The sequence below is a fragment of the Meriones unguiculatus genome, chromosome 17 (genome assembly GCF_030254825.1).
Source record: "Meriones unguiculatus strain TT.TT164.6M chromosome 17, Bangor_MerUng_6.1, whole genome shotgun sequence".
Lineage (NCBI taxonomy): Eukaryota > Metazoa > Chordata > Mammalia > Rodentia > Muridae > Meriones > Meriones unguiculatus.
This window is the reverse complement of record NC_083364.1, coordinates 58,534,694-58,551,058: the sequence shown is the minus strand read 5'-3', so window position 1 is coordinate 58,551,058 and position 16,365 is coordinate 58,534,694. Positions and strand designations below refer to the sequence as shown.

Sequence of the window (16,365 nt, the reverse complement as noted above, 5' to 3'; positions counted from 1 at the left end):
AATCTTCATTCAATGCTTTGAAAAGAGGGAAGTAGCTTAGAATGAGCGTTGACATTTCACATTAAGGATGTTGTTTAACAACTTTTCACAAGCTGCCACTGACTTTCAGGAAATAAAAATGGCATTATTATCATTCTGAAGACTCACAATCTTCAGATTGTGAACCACCACTCTTCTGAGGACACTCAATGATGTCACTGCAAAGTCCAGATCACCCAATAGACTGGAAAACCAATTTGGGGGGTCAGGTTCCAACAGGTCACTGGTTTTAAGGGAGTTAAGTCAATGTTGATGGTACAGGGGGAGGAGGATACAAAAATGAATTTAGTTTTCCTACACCACAAGGCATTTTGTGCCATGGTGACCACATATGCCAACACCACGACGTCCCTTCTGGGAGCCAACAGAATCTTTCAAAATTATCAGGGAAAAATGTTTTCCATCATCCACCCAGCTTGGGAGACATTTTGTTAGTGACACGTGTTCTTTTCCCCAAAAAATGAAGTGTTCTGTGTGCTAACACCATAGCAAAAAAAAAAAAAAAGTCAAACAAAACTCTGCATTTTTATAAAACTTGATAAAAAAAAAATAGTATTTCAAACTGTACAGTCACCAGAAGTACACGGTTACCAAAAATGCAAACACATCACTTGGCATCTCCAGCACCTTCAGCTTTCTGTGCCTGGTCTGTTTTGGCGTCTCCATTTTCTGCAGGATTATTTGCATCCTTACTGGCATCAGTTTCTCCCTTCTTCCCCCTGGGGACATTTTCTCCCTTCTTTGCAGCAGCCTTTTTGGGCTTGGGCTCTGGCTTTGGAGGAGCAGGTTTAGCAGATAACCTTGCAGATCTTCTCTGTGGCTCGTCCTTCACCTTGGCTTTATCTCCTTTAGCATCCCCTTCGGCCTTTCTTTTGGGCATGGCGACATTGAGAGACATCAGCACTGGACATGAGGGAGAGAGACAGTGGCACACGGGTTTGGTCTGTCCGGGAAACGCTCTCGCTGTTTCTTCACACTGCTCCCTAAAGTGAGTTTAAATCCCACCCAAGAAGATGGATCAAAACCAAGAAAAGACAAAAAGACAAACATTAGATGATTGGACTTTTATGAGGTACCCAGAGTGCTTACTTCAAGGAGACATGGAATACAATGGTGGCCATCAAGGCCTGTGTGAAGAGGAAATAGGTTAATCTGATTGTCAAGATTTTCAGATTTTCAAGATGAAAACTATACACTATAGAGAGAAGCCCACATTTTTCATGCAAAAGGTAAGACAGTTTACTCTACGAGAGCAAACTAGCAGTTGACAGATGAACACAGGAAAAGTTAAGCCATGGCAAATTTATTTAACTATAGTTTATATGACACAGGAGCCTTCAGGCTGGCTTGAAAGGAATGGGGTTCTAGTTTCTAGGTCCTCCCTTAACAAAGAAGAACCTGGTTTCTGTGGCTTGTCTCTGAGGAGAATAAGACAGGAGAGAAGGTGGTCAGAGAGACTTAGCTTCTGGGGCCTTCGTTTTGGGGTACCATTTGTGGATCCCCAGATAGCAGCATTATACCCAGCCCTACTGAAGCCACTTCAGACCAGCTCATACAGTAAACACTGTGTAATCAACACAATTACAATTGTCATCCAGGAATGGTGGCTCACATCTATGATCTCAGCACTTAGGATGCTCAGGCAGGAGGATTGCTGTGAGTTTGAAGCCAGCCTATAGTATGTAGTGATTTCTATGTCAGCATAGCCTGGATTGAGACTCTGGCCTATCCTTTTATATTTTCAAAAAGTAAGGGCTGTTGTGGTGGGGAAAGACAGCTCACAAAAGGTTTCCTTCAGAAAGACTCATGCCTAATGACCCAAGTCTGAGTTCTGGAACTCATGCAAAAGTGGGAATAAAGAACCAACTCTGCAATGTTGTCCTCAGCACATATGTTATGGTCTGCACACACATACGTGCATCACACACACATGCACATACGCTAACAGAAACTTCTTTTAATTTAATAAACTAAGTGTTAAAACCTGGAGAAAGAGCTCAGCAGTTAAAATCACTGGTTGCTTCTACAGATGACCTGAATCTCATTCCCAATATCCACAGGGCAGCTTACAACCATCTATAACTTTAGTTCCCAAGAGATCCAAAGTCTTCTCTGGCTCCATGAGCACTATACACACATGGAACACAGATATACATACAGGCAGAACACCTATATACACAAAAATAAAAATAAAACTAGACAGGCATAGTGGCACACAGCTTTAACCCCAGAACTTGGAAGCACAGGCAGGAAGATCTCTAAATTTGAGGTCATCCTGGTTTATATAGTGATTTCCAGGACAGCCAGGGCTCTGTAAAGAGACTCTGCCTCAAATAAATAAGTAAATAAATAAACTAATAGATGTATACTGAGGATATACATTTGTAAAATGAAAAATGCTTATCTCTTTATATATTATACATTTATATACATGTATAAACAAATATAATAATGGAAATACATAGAGGGGGAAAAAAAACTCTTTTAAAGAACACGTAATTGGAAGCTAACCATATTTTAAAGATTAAGGGAAAAATCTAGCTGCAGTGCCAGAACACACACTGATAGTTCTAGTACTCAGAAGTCGAGTCATCAGGAGCCCAAAGTCATCCACTATACAGAAAGTTTAGGGGGATCCTGGGATACATGAGACCCCGCTTCAGAAAAGAAAAAGCAATTAAAAGAGAAGAGTCACAGAGGAAAGAAAACACTGATACAACCTGTGCAGATTTTGTAAATGTACAGCGAAAGTATCTGTTTCATAGATAAAAAGAGACCTAAGTGTCGAAAAATCAAAAATGCTTTAGTGAGGGCAAAAAACAGAAAGCAAAACCCCAAATAATTGGGAACGGGGCACACACTGCAGAGCACAGCACTGTTTTCAATATGAAGGTTTTATATTCATTCAAAACTTGCTTCTGCTGACAGCTGGTTGTGCAATGCCATCTGGCCTTCTGACCTGGAGGTAGCAGCTATGGTGCCCGTGTCAGACAACAGCAAACCCCGCCACTACAGGTAAGAGACATACCTTAGCGTTGTGTGGATTCAACCCTTGAATCCAACTGGAAAACAGCAAAACTTTTCAAACTGTCCTTAACATCTTGTTCCTTTGGACCTCATCAACTTGGGCAGAGTCCTCGGGAAGAAAAGCATTCCTTCTTTAATGTCCTTCAGGGAGCAGAAAGAGGAAAAGATTAAGATGACACGGAACAAAAGAATCAAGGGAAAAATACTGAGTGTTATGTTGTACCATAAAATTTTTACTGCTTGTTTAGAAACTCTTTGTAATGTTCACAATGTTGCAACTTAAAAATAATCTAGACCGTCTGACTTGGAACAATAAGGGTCTTTCCAACTGGAGACCATGATCCCCCTCCTCAGAATACCAGAAGTGTGTCCCCTAGACTCCAGACTCCACACTGGCAAAATGGAATGCAGCACAGCCTGTTGTTGCTCCCTGATGCTCTTTCTCGGCAGAGGCATAAGCATCTTCAGCATCGCCAAACCTTGCTAGACTCCTTCTGCTGAGCCTCGTGGTGGGTTGCTCGTACTGTCTCCTCTCCCTACTGTATCTACCACTATTACAATTGAGCTCTTAGCGTCAGCCTTCTGCACGGTGTTTTCCACAAGGTTACGAACTGGTCCAAGATTTCACTACAGGTTTCCGCTCCAACTTTGAAATAGCCACCTGAGTTACAGGCTTATAATCACCCCTTATATTATTTCAGTGACTTCCCAGTGCTCACCAGAGTCACAGTGCCTCAGTCTCTATTTTGTGTTTCTACGAAATCTTTTCAAGACTTCATCATAGCCTTTTTTCCCCAGTACATTTCTTTAGACTTTACATTGTGGCTAATGATCACTCCTAAGATATACTAGGAGTATATTCAGGGATTTTTTTCCCTTTTATTTTTAGTTTTAGTTTTTTGAGACTGGGTTTCTCTGTATAGGCTTGGCTGTCCTGGACTCACTTTGTAGACCAGGCTGGCCTCAAGCTCACAGAGATCTACCTGCCTCTGCTACCTAAATTTCACATTTTGGTCATATTTCCCTCACCTCAGATACTCATCATCTCCCCAGCCAAAACCATGAAAAACAGATCTCTAATGCATACCAATAGAATATCTGCTAAATACCTTAATATTCTGTTATAACATTCTAACAAGGATAAGATAGTTGCACTCACCCATTAATCAGATGAACTGTCTTGGACCTTGAATGAAAAGCTGGGGACATGAGAAAGGGAGGGACCTGTAAAGAGTTCTCCCTGGAGGAGATTTGGGGTCCTACCTGTGACCCACCTGCAGAGAAGTGGAAGTCACCATGAGATGATTCTGACAATTCCTCACCACATTCATTGTAATAATATCACTATGGAAACTTATTCTACTATTGACTATCCCTCTTCCAGCACCCACTCTAGACTGAACACTTCAATGCACTAACATGATAGACAAACCAGACAAACCACATAAAAATAAGGAATATCTGTGAATGAAAGAAATACAACACAGTGGTTAAGAGAACAGAGCATACACTGAGATCCTTTCTATAAGTCTTAACTATTTGTGAAAATTACTCAGCCTGCTTGTGCCTAGTATCTTCATCTTTAAAATATAGATAATACTAGTGCCTACAGTGGAGTTTCTCACTATTTCAAATACTGTGTCTGTATGTTTTCATGTGTGTGTATGTGTATTTAATTATGTAGATAGATAGTGAGCAAGACAGACGGATGGGCATATAGAAAGAAATATGTATATATGTATGGATAGATATATGTAAAGATAGATGATAGGTAAATAGATAAATAGATAGATGGATGGATGGATGGATGGATGGATGGATTATATAACTATTTGCTAGAGTAAACAATGAATATTAGTTTTTATCATCAGCATTAATACAGTTTTAATAATTACAGAGACATAAAAGACTTGGCAGTTAAAATCAACCATAATAAGACAACATCATTCATATTTTCTTTGAGAACATCTGATACATAATTATGAACTCAAAAGGAGTAATAAAGTCCAGATCAGCAGTCCTCAAGTTATTCTAAAATAAGTTACAGGTGCCTTTATTCATGAAAGTTAAGATACAGTATTTCTTCTCCCTATGAAGAACTCAAAATTAATTAACCTAGTATTTTAACCCTTTTCATAATCAAACGCTACATGGCTTAACATGGAGCCAGCTGTTAGCCTGGTAAATTCTCCTCCGTTTGTCAATGGTCATTTCAGGGGAGACAAAGAAGTAGAAGAGAAAGGCAGATTGTCACAACAGTGGTGAATACAGGCAAAAGACAAAAGCTTCAAACCAGACTAAACACCTTATAAACCGCTACGTAAGCATAAAAATCTTTAAAAATGTACACTGACATTGGTTAAAAAAAAAAATGAAGATGTGTTTCAACATCTACTTTTCAGCAGCCCAGCATGAGAGGCAGTGATCTGAATTTGGAGTGCTTGGTTCTAGAAATTAAATCTCTATGTCTCTGTGGCCAGATGGTAAAATAATCAGCAGGCTCCACAGAATAGCATTATAAGAAGTCATTTGGTTTCTAGAAAAGAAAGAAACAGTCTGGCTTTCACAGTGGTATTGGAAAATTGTTTTAGAATAAATTTTATTATCCTGAAGATGACAGACAGTAAGTGAAACACCAGCTGTGACCCTGAAACACAGTGATGTGACTGTCTTTCTTGAAAACGTTTCTTCTGCTTCATTTTCCTGTCCTTCCTCTGCTCGCTTGCCCGCTCCCTTCCACCTTCTCTCTTTCTCCTTCCCTTACCTCCTCCTTCCCCAAATTTAATTTTTTAAAATACTTTAAGTGTTGGACATTAGGTGAAGGTATTTTTGTCCTAAAGGAACAAAGTGTATACTCTGGTATGTATTAGCATTACTGTTTTTCCATTTTTGAAATTCATATCAGAAATGGATCTTTTCTTTAAATTTTTTAATACAACCAAGAATGCCTGCTGATTCTCCAGATGTCTCAGACTCATGAACTCAGCAGTGAAATGAACAGTCAAATCAATCTGTTTGGAGCCATACACTAATCTGGTGTGGTGGTAATGTCTTTGTATTGGGAATGGCAGATGAAAAAGCATTCTTTAGAAAAAAAGATATGAAATCCAATATTTCCATTATTTTACAGAAAAAGTATTCTTGAAATGCATATATATATATAATGTTTTTAAATTTATTTTTAAATTTTCATACTTTTTTGTTGTTTTTAAGACAGGGTTTCTCTGGATAATACAACCCTAGCTGTCCTGGACTCACTTTGTAGGTGAGGCTGGCCTCAAACTCACAGAGATCCGCCTGCCTCTGCCTCCCAAGTGCTGGGTTTAAAGGCCTTTGCAACCACAGCCAGCTACAGAATATATTTTTATACCATTTCCCCTTCCCCAACTCCTCCCACATGTATACAATGTATTTTAGTCATACTCATCTGCTAAGATAGCTGCATTTTTGCTGCATTGTCAGACCTTTGTAATCTCTACCCCAGAAAGTCACAGGAACACGAAAAGTCGAGAAAATGGTGTTCAATAATGCCGTTATTGCTTAGGTTAAGTGTTAATTATATTTCTTCTTCATAAGTGTTGAGGTGTGTAACAGGACGTAAGTTTTCTTCATTCCTCCACTATTGGAAAAAAAATAGTCTCCTATATGTAATATTTTATCTCCTATACCATCTCCCACTGAATAACAAGTGGGCCTTACCATGGGAGACCTGGCAGCTTGCTCTGGGCTTATTGTTTTGTAGGGAAATATTTCTGCTTATTTCTCACTAAATATAGACTACATTGTCCTACCCAAACACACATGCCATGTGGTATCTGGATAACACCTTGTTCATATGTACTTTATAAGTTTATTCTGTACCAGAAGAAAGGTGCAAGCAGAGCAATGGCCTTGATCAGCTGCCAAGAGGGTCCCACTGGCCACGGTTGGCCAGCATCCTCTACTAAGTCCGGTCATGCTCTGTGTTAGAAAAACATCATTCCATCCAGCTCTTGTTATTTTTCTCAGTGACTCCAATACCAGGATGCAGTGGGTAGAAGTGTTAGACCTGTTTTTCTAGGTTACCAGGACAATGCCATTTGCTCACTATACTTATATTCTGAACTTTCTCACACTCACTACATGGGCCCCATTAAAAGAGGTCAGAATGCAGTATTTTAAGCATGAAAAAATAAATAGCTAAAAATAGTGAGAACTCAATGCTCTTGAGTTTGTTTCCTAACTGTCTAATATGTAATACCATTAGCTTGAGCTATGTCTGTTTCTTTGTATGCTTTAATTTTGATGGAGAAAGATATTAGGAAAGATTATAAGAGCTAATAAAAACTTGTTGCTTTACTTGAGAATGTCATGAACCTCCCTCTAGCAACACAAAAAATATATATCAGATATTATATTATATTATATTATTATTATATTTTTATAATATTATTCCTCTCCTTGGTTCATGACACAAAACAATAACAGATGTTTTGATATCTTAGTATCTGTGACTATCTTCTTAGAACTGGGCAGTTGTCACACAACTGCAATCATTTGGCGGCCAAGTGGCTTTGCTGTCTTGACTTTTGTCAGCAAAACATCATCGTGTCTATTACAGTAACTAAGACATAAGTTGGTACCAGGAGTGAGTTATTGCTATCATAGGCCTGACCATGCTGCTTGATGGTGGAATATGGACTTTGGAACTTTGACTAGAAAAGCAGTTGAATGCTTTAAGCAGGGCTTAATGGGCCATCCTAGTAGCAATGTGGAAGACAGTATTGCTGAGTGCAACGTAGATTATGACAACCCAGCTCAAGAGGTTTCAGAAGAGAAGAAGAGTGAGCTGCCTAGAGACCAACCATTCTGTAATATTTGGGCCAAGAATATGGCTATTCTGCCTTTGTCCAAAAAATCTGCCTGAGGCTAAATTAAAGAATTTTGGATTAATGGTGTTGTCAAAGGGGATTTCAAGACAGCCTAGTATTGACTCAGCCCTGAGGTTCTTAGTGGTCAGTCTTCTGCCGATCTGTAATGAAAAGGTGGAAGCTAACCAAAGAAAAATACAAAATGTCCAGTGTGAGGAGAAAAGGTTCATCAGGAAGTATAACGGAACTAAATCCAGTGCTCAGAGATAAAAGGTTTAATGAAAAGACAGATGCTAAAGGGAACAAAGAGAGTGGCAACCTCAGAGCAAGACCTCACCCAGCTAATCTTCCCAATTATAAAAAGGAACTAGAGAAAAGCTTAAGCAGGGAAGAAAACCAACAACAGACCAGACTTAAGAGGGTTCTGATATCACAACACGGAAATGCAAAGAAAATGGATCTTAGAACAAATTCTTTCCAGAGTCGGGGGATCTAAAGTGAGTGAATAAGAGAAAACAAGCAGGGCTCCAGCCTTCCTCCCTCTCCCTTTCCGACTGAAGGTACAGTGTGAGCTACAGCCTCACACACTGCCTGCCCCTCCCTTCACAAAAGCAAACTCTTCGTTCCATAGATTGTTTGTGTCAAGGTTTTTGCAACAGCAACATTAACTACTAAACTATCGTTGCTTGCTTCACTTTTAAGAACAATAGTACATGTAGCATCCTTATGTGGGAGCTGGAGAAATGGCCCTGCAGTTAAGAGTAATGTTTTTCCAGAGGACCCAAGTTCTGTTCCCAGCATCATATTGAGGGGACTCACAACTACCTGCAACTCTAGCTCCAGGAAATCTGACCTTTTCTTTGGGCCTCTGAGGGCATCTTCACATGTGCACACATCCACACACAAACATATATAAAAAGTGAAATTAATCATTAACATCCTTCTGCCCATGTCACTGTGACATTTTACATAGCTGTGATTGTTTCTTTAAGAAAAAAAAAGAGCAGTGGAAAGAAAAAAAAAAAGATGGGTTGGATCAATACCCATACAGACTCTGAGCATGTTTCGCACATATTTCCAAGCTAAAATCCAGAACATGAACCAGGTAATTATCTACCCCAACTTCATCAATGGTCCATGTAGCTGAAAACTTTGAAGGCCCTTGAAAATACTACTTGTATGAACTCAGTGGCAGGCTTTCTGATCACCTCCCCCTGGGGGTTGCAGCCTTCCTTACCAGGCCACAGAGAAAAACAATGCAACCAGTCCTGATGAGACCTGATAGGCTAGGATCAAATAGAAGAGGAAGAGGATTCTCCAATCAGTGGACTAGGGAAGAGGCATAGGGGGAGAACAGATGGGGGAAGGGTTGGGAGTAGACGAGGGAGGGGGCCACAACCGGGATACAAATTGAATAAATTATAATAATAAAAAAGAGAAAAAAATGAAAAAAAAATACATAATGAAGAAAAAGTACCTTCAGGCTCACCTTTTAGATAACAGTCAACCAGCCAGATGATAAAAGGATCGTGGGTACAGTGTGTGCTTCCAAATTTGTGCCACCTCTGAACTTGAACAGCAAGTCTCCTTGACTCACTCCAGTCTGACATTCTGGCCTACAGATTTTGAGTTTACCAGCTCACCATAATTATTGGAGCTCCTCAAAGTAAATCTCTCTACATACATGTACCAAAAAATACATAATGAACAGTGTGTGGTGATTCTATGTACATTTTGCTCCAGATTTAAATAGAAATTCTCTTTCTGACAATTGCATCTCAAGCTTTGATGTACCTACAAATCACTTTAAAGTGTAGATTACTGTTGCAATTTAGGACCTGAGATTTTCCCTGAATAAGTCCTAAAGTGATGAGATGGTACCCAGCATCTATGAACTACACTGAATGGCAAGGTCTTGAATCTCAGTAGCAGACTAGCCCCCAAATTAGGAATCTAAAATAGCATTTCCAGTAACATTGTCTCTGTTTTACAAAGCTGCCCACTTATGTAAAGTGCCAGAAAGACATTTAACAGTATCTATTTTTAAGGTGATGATACGGTAAGTGGTATAAACCATACTTCATCCAGTTTTTATCACTGATCCTAGTTAGAGATTTCTACAACTACAGTATAATATAGAGAAATCAAAATGGGTGTAGGGGTACAGTGTGTGGGTGTGTATATATGCCTGTCTGTGTCTGTATGTGTGTATGTGTGTATCTGTGTGTGTGCATGTGTATCTATGTGTGTGTGTGTGTGTTTATGTACCAGGGAGTCAGAATATCAGATCCAATCCTTTAATGTCATTGCTTGCCAGTTGGCTAAGTTTAAGAAATTCCGAACACCAGCCATGCCAGAATTCCACCCCCACAACCTAGCTGACAGCTTTATCAACAATCTGGAGAGAAAGCAGCCCCTGGCTGCCCTTCCCTCTCTGTGGTGCCAATTGTAGCTTGAATGTTTTGGCTTCAGCGGTAAACAGAAGCAGACAAGACCTAAATATCCAAAGTGAGGGTGAAAAAATACTTTTACTAATAGCAAAAGTAAGCAAAGAAATAAATGAGGGGCATTAGGAACATGAATCAACTTTTAAGACAATGATGGTGTAAGTCATTAGTGATTTTAGTGCATCTGTGATAACCTGCTGAGTGCTGTGCTCAATTACCAATAATCGCATTGATTAATGTGTCACTTTCATCAAACAAACATTCTTTCAGCTATCGAATGTGTGAATCATACACAAAGAGTAATTAGCAGAGCAATAGATTCTCACGACTGATAGAAAAAACAAGGAAAGTTAGGTGAGCTCACCATTGCTCCTTAACTGTTTCCATTGAATAAAGCAGTATAGATCTGAATTGTCCAACAAGCTACTGCCTATCAACTTTCCCAAAAAGTTGGCTGAAAATAACAAGAGGGGAAGCACAGAGCAGAGTCCTCCAGATTGCAAGATGAGCCCCGACAGCCTGGATGAGTCTTAAAGTGCGCTGAGTCACATAAGACAGGGATACAAGGATGGATGTTGGTACACATGATTCCACTATGGAAGGCTATCTTTAAAAAAGAACAATCATAGCTAAGTTTAAAGGTTTTATATTTTTAATTATGTGTATTGTAGGGAAGTAATGTACACATGGGAGGGCCTGGAGGCCAGAAGAGAGCATCTCTGGTCCCCTAGAGCTATAGTTAAAACCCCTAGGCAGTAGTAAACCACCTCATGTGGGCACTGAAACAGCACTCAGATACTCTGCAAAAGTTTGAGGAGTGCCTAACCCTATCTTTCCAGGCAGCTTCATAACTAAGCATCAACATGAATGGTACTTCACAGCCTACAAACTATTGCTGCTATAAGGAAAAAAGGAAGCAAACGTCACAACTGCAAACTACAAAGAGCAGAGGAAGACATAAGCCTGGTGGTGTCTTCACAAAAATTCATGCTACACACAACAATTTTAAGTACCTTAGGTTTAGAAATGCTCATCCTCACATTAGGGTCATTCCTTTTATTAACTTACAAGCTACCAAAATATAATGTTTTGGTAGCATCCAACCATCTCTGGCTTTCTATAACTGGTCAATAGTGAGCCTCTTGAATACCTACAGTAGCTGCCATATAATATGAGCAGGGTAGAGAAAAAAAAATTCATGCTATATAAGTCATTCATGTGGAAATGGTTTGACTTTAGCCACAAACTGATTTCAAGAGCTACTATGCTGTAATGATGCCCTTTTTAATAATAATAATAATAATAATTTTTACACTCCAGGCTGTGAAGAAAGCAAGGGTATTGTCATTTCATTTCTATGCAGGCAGATGATGATGGGAACCAAAGGGATGGGGTGCGGGGGACTGGAGGGAAAGAGTATTGGAAGAGACATTGGAATTGGAGGGCGCAATATGGAAACCTAGTCCAATAGACTCATAGGATTCTACAAGGGTGATCCTAGGAAAGACTCCAAGTAATCCAGAAAACCGGGGGCCTGAATTGGCCATCTTCTGTAACCAGGCAAGGCTTCCAGAGGTGAGACTGGTATACCAACCTAGCCACAGAACCTTCTACCCACAGCCTGCCCTGCCTGCCAGTTATACTGGGGTAACACAGGCACTGAATGTGTGGGAGTGGCCAACCAGTAAAGGGTCTAATTTGAGGCCCACAGGGACCCCACGCCCTGCACTGCCTGAATAACCAGGAATTGAAGCCTAGATAACCCAAAGACCTATCATAGAGAAGATATCAATAAAATGATTCCTAATGATACCCTTATACACTCATAGATTGGCACCTAGCCCAGTCGTTATCAAAGATGGCTATCCCTGGTAGCAGAGGCCCACAGCCAAACATTAGGCATAGAGAGAGCACCTAAATTGGAGGTTTCCATCAGGTCCTTCCCCTTGGAGCTTGGGGAACCCTGTAGAAGAAATGGGAGAAAGAAATGTAGGAGCCAGAGCAGTTGAGGCTACCAGGGAACACGGCTCTCAGACTTCAACTGAACAGGGCTCATACCAGCTCACAGAGAGTGAAGCAACAATCATGAACCATTATAGAGCCTACGTGGGTCTGCACTAGTTGTTGGCATATATGTTATGGTTGTTAGCCTGGGGATTTTGTGGGACTTCTAACAGTGGGAGTGAGACTGTCTCTGACTCTTTTGTGTGATCTTGGGACCCTTTTCCTCCTACTGGGTTGCCTCACCCATCCTTGATATGAGGGTTTATGCCTAGTCTTATTGTGCCTTGTTATGTCATGTTTGGTGGATATCCTTGGGAGGCCACGTCTTTTCTGAAAGAAATGGAGGAGGGGTGGATCTGGGGAAGAAGAGAGATAGGGTGGAGGGCAATTAAAAGAGTGGAAGGAAGGAAAAACTATGGTCAGGTTGTGTAAAAGTAAATTTCATTCACTAGATGTAATTGTCATGTCAGAGGCTTACTGCTGCATAACTGACCCTTTTCTAGTTCTTTCTGAACTTTGGATGGCTGATTCAGCTCAACTCTTCTGGTTCAAATTCCTCTTTAAGCTGATTGATTCAATTTGGCTTCTCTAGGCTTCTCACTGGAGTGCTCTGCTTGGAACACTGCCCCTGAACTTCAGAACTGCATCAAACTGGACTCCCAACTCAGCTCCACTCCACTGCACTGAACTGATTGAACCACTCTGAACTGCCAGAACTGACAGGAATTTATCTGACTGAACTGAATTCAGTTCAGTCTTTCCCTGCACTCTTGTAAATGGTCTCTTTTCTGTCATTTTTTAAATTTATTACACTTTATTTGCTTTGTATCCCCCCTGTAGCTCCCTCCCTCCTCCCCTCCCCATCCCTCCCTTCCTCTCCCTTCTCCAAGCATTCCCCTCCCCAAGTTCATTGATTGATAGAAGAGGTCCTCTTTTCCTTCCTTCTGATCCTAATCTATTAGGTCTCATCAGGAGTGGCTATGTTGTCTTCTCCTGTGGCCTGATAAGGCTGCTTCCCCCTCAGGGGGAGGTGATCAAAGAGCAGGCCAATCAGTTCATGTCAGAGACAATCCCTGTTCCCATTACTATGGGACCCACTTGGACACTGAACTGCCATGGGCTACATCTGTGCAGGGGTTCTAGGTTATCTCCATGCATGGTACTTGGTTGGAGTATCCGTCTCAGTAAAGACCCCTGTGCTCAGATTTTTTGGTTCTGTTGCTCTCTTTGTGGAGCTCCTGTCCTCTTCAGGTCTTACTATTTCCTACTTCTTTCATAAGATTCCCTGCACTCTGCCCAAAGGTTGGCCATAAGTTTGAGCATCTGCTTTGTTAGTTTGCAAGGCAGAGCCTTTCAGAGGCCTTCTGTGTCAGGCTGCTGACTTGTTCTCTGTTTTCTCCTTCTTCTGATGTCAATCCTCTTTGCCTTTCTGGATGGGGATTGAGTTATTCTGTCTGTTCTTATAAGAGCTGGACTTATCCGATTCTCCTAAGTCTTTCTCTGATTTGTTGCTTTGTCCCTCAATTAGATGTCATTGTTTGGGATTAAAGGTATACTAAGGGCGTGTCTGTATTTCAGCCAAAGGGATTAAAGCTGTGGCACATTTGCATTTCAGCCAGATCACACAGACCTAGAAGATCTTTGGATGTGATCAGAGCAGCCATGTTGCTGGATTAAAATCCCCTCTACAAGGATGTATTGAAAACAAACAAACAAAATAAAAAAATAAAAACAATGGTAATGCCCTCAAAGGGCAGCATTCTACAACTCCTCTTCCTAGAGATAGACGGCATCTCCAACCACGTCATAAAAGACTTAGCTATCCCTGAACCTGTTTGGGCTTCATTCTGTTTTACATGTACTCTGTGGCCCTGTCATTACCAGTCCCTACCTCTGTCTTCCTCCAAAGAGAACCTCCATCTAACAGTAGGTCTGTGGCAGTGAATCACCAACTACATCTAATCCATTCAGCTTCCTCAAAGCTTTCTTCTGCTATTCATCCCACAACTTCTTTGACCTGCATGTTCATATGCATACCGGGTAAAGCAAGGCTACCTAGGTCAGTTCACACTACATTTCCACTGCCCAGCATAAAACAAGTGGTTTTGGGTGGTAGGACCTATTCGTTCTTCAGGCCACCTCCCATTATTCATTAATGAAAAACTAGATTCTGGAACATAGCATAATGATCCTTATAGCTCAAATATTGTTTCTTCAATCTGTCTTTAAGGATTTTCTGAAAACACAGATGTCCCCCTTGGAGCTTTTGATCAAATAGGTTTCAGGTGGGACCAAGAGAGCTGTGCCATTTTCTAACAACATGGTACATACATGCAGACTTGACAGCACTGCAGACTTGAAGCAGAAACCACTATCGTTCATCTTTTCCTCACATGTACCTGGCACTCACCTCAGCCTTCCTCCGGGCACATCACTTTTTACCCTCATAGTCAGCCTAAGCATTTACATCTGTAGCACCAATCTCCTGGCGCAAAATCTCCCTTTTGCATTCCTAAGTGACTTTTGCCTCAGTACCATTTTTATTTGACTGTTTTCATACTTTGTTTTTTAATCTTTCTCTATTAGATCCATGCCAAAATTAAGGGTATGTCTGTATGTCTGTTAAAACAATTAATGTGGCAAGAAACATGGAAAACAAAAAATAACACTGTTAAGTATTATTCTGCTGCCCTTACAACCTCCATTTAAAATCTGTTGAGGAATATTCTGGGTGTGGGCATAGCTTGGCCTTGATGGGCAGAAATAGAAATTGGCCATCTAAGCTTTGAGGGAAGGGGGGAGAGGAAGAGAGAGAAAAAAGAGGGAGAGGGAGAAAGGGAGAGAGAGAGAGAGAGAGAGAGAGAGAGAGAGAGAGAGAGAGAGAGAGAAAGAAACACTGCTACAGATATTAGATAGTCCCTATCTCCTGGCATCAACCTCAGAACCAAACCAACACCGAACACATGCCAATAGAAAGAGCAAGAAAGAGAGAAGGCAGCACAGCAGCCAGGAAGTGCAGAGGATTGTGGTTCCTGCTCGACATAGCCAAAACATGCTGCATAGTTCAATATTGCTTCTTCATGGGGATTTGTTTCTGTCATTGTAGGCTATCAATAGGTCGGCAAAAGTGGGCCACCAAGTTCAAGCAAAGTTGAGCAATGAAAGGGCAATGGCCTAGACTTCTTCAGGATTAAATAATAGAAACAGCTTTATAAAAATGGCCAGTCCTCTGTGGTTTGGATGAAGACTATCAGTGGAAAGGTCACAAAGGAAGTGATCTATAAATAATTAAAGCAGAACCTCGAGGTCCAGGCTTGCTTTTGACCAAGTCTCCTCCAAATGAAGAAGAAAACAGAACATGCTCCTAAGAAAATTAATCAACATCCCAGGCTTTACACGGCCCTGCTGTTTATACTTGTAGTCACAACTTCCTGAGCATCAAACCAACCAGGAAAACAGCCACTGGCTGGGGCGAGAGCAGAGAATGAAGGAGGTGCCACTCCGTCCCCATCTAGGACTGAAGGACGTGTGCTTGCAGCCAGTGAGCTCACTCTTCCTGGGGTAAGCCAGCGCACACTCCTCTCAGCAGCCCCTGAGACACCAAGGAGTTGGACCACCTCCAGAGCAGGAGGAATATAAAGCTATGTCTGCCCAGATTTAGTAAAAGAATTCAAGTAGTATGACATAGACGGTCCAAGTGGATTAAATGGTGTGCTAGAGTCAAGGCGCTCTAAAAGAAGAATTTTCCATTGATGTTGCTTATAGCAGATCCCTAGGACTTAAAACCTCCTTTTCTAAAAGGCTGACTTCACATCACTAACCTAACAAATAGTAAATGTGGTGAATGAAACCATCCTCAATTATCTTGTTGACACTGGAGTCCTCTCTGCAAGAATATTCAACTCTCTACACTGGATATGCAAAGATTTGGGATGAATTTTATATTTCAAAGGAAAAAATATGACCATGTCAATGAGAAATTTTTAAAGGTTAGCCTC

General features: G+C 40.9%; 1 protein-coding gene across 1 annotated transcript; it reads right to left on the bottom strand.

Annotated features, from left to right (window-relative positions):
• Positions 1 to 589: 589 nt before the first annotated feature.
• LOC110565813 (non-histone chromosomal protein HMG-17-like) lies at positions 590 to 935 on the bottom strand. The gene has a single exon (XM_060371002.1). It carries the CDS (start codon positions 917 to 919, stop codon positions 647 to 649), a length of 273 nt encoding a protein of 90 aa, XP_060226985.1. The 5' UTR covers positions 920 to 935; the 3' UTR covers positions 590 to 646.
• Positions 936 to 16,365: the final 15,430 nt, after the last annotated feature.

What these genes read in the sequence shown, in the direction of transcription:
- LOC110565813 (XM_060371002.1), bottom strand. Translation starts at nt 919, where the DNA reads ATGCCCAAAAGAAAGGCCGAAGGGGATGCTAAAGGAGATAAAGCCAAG.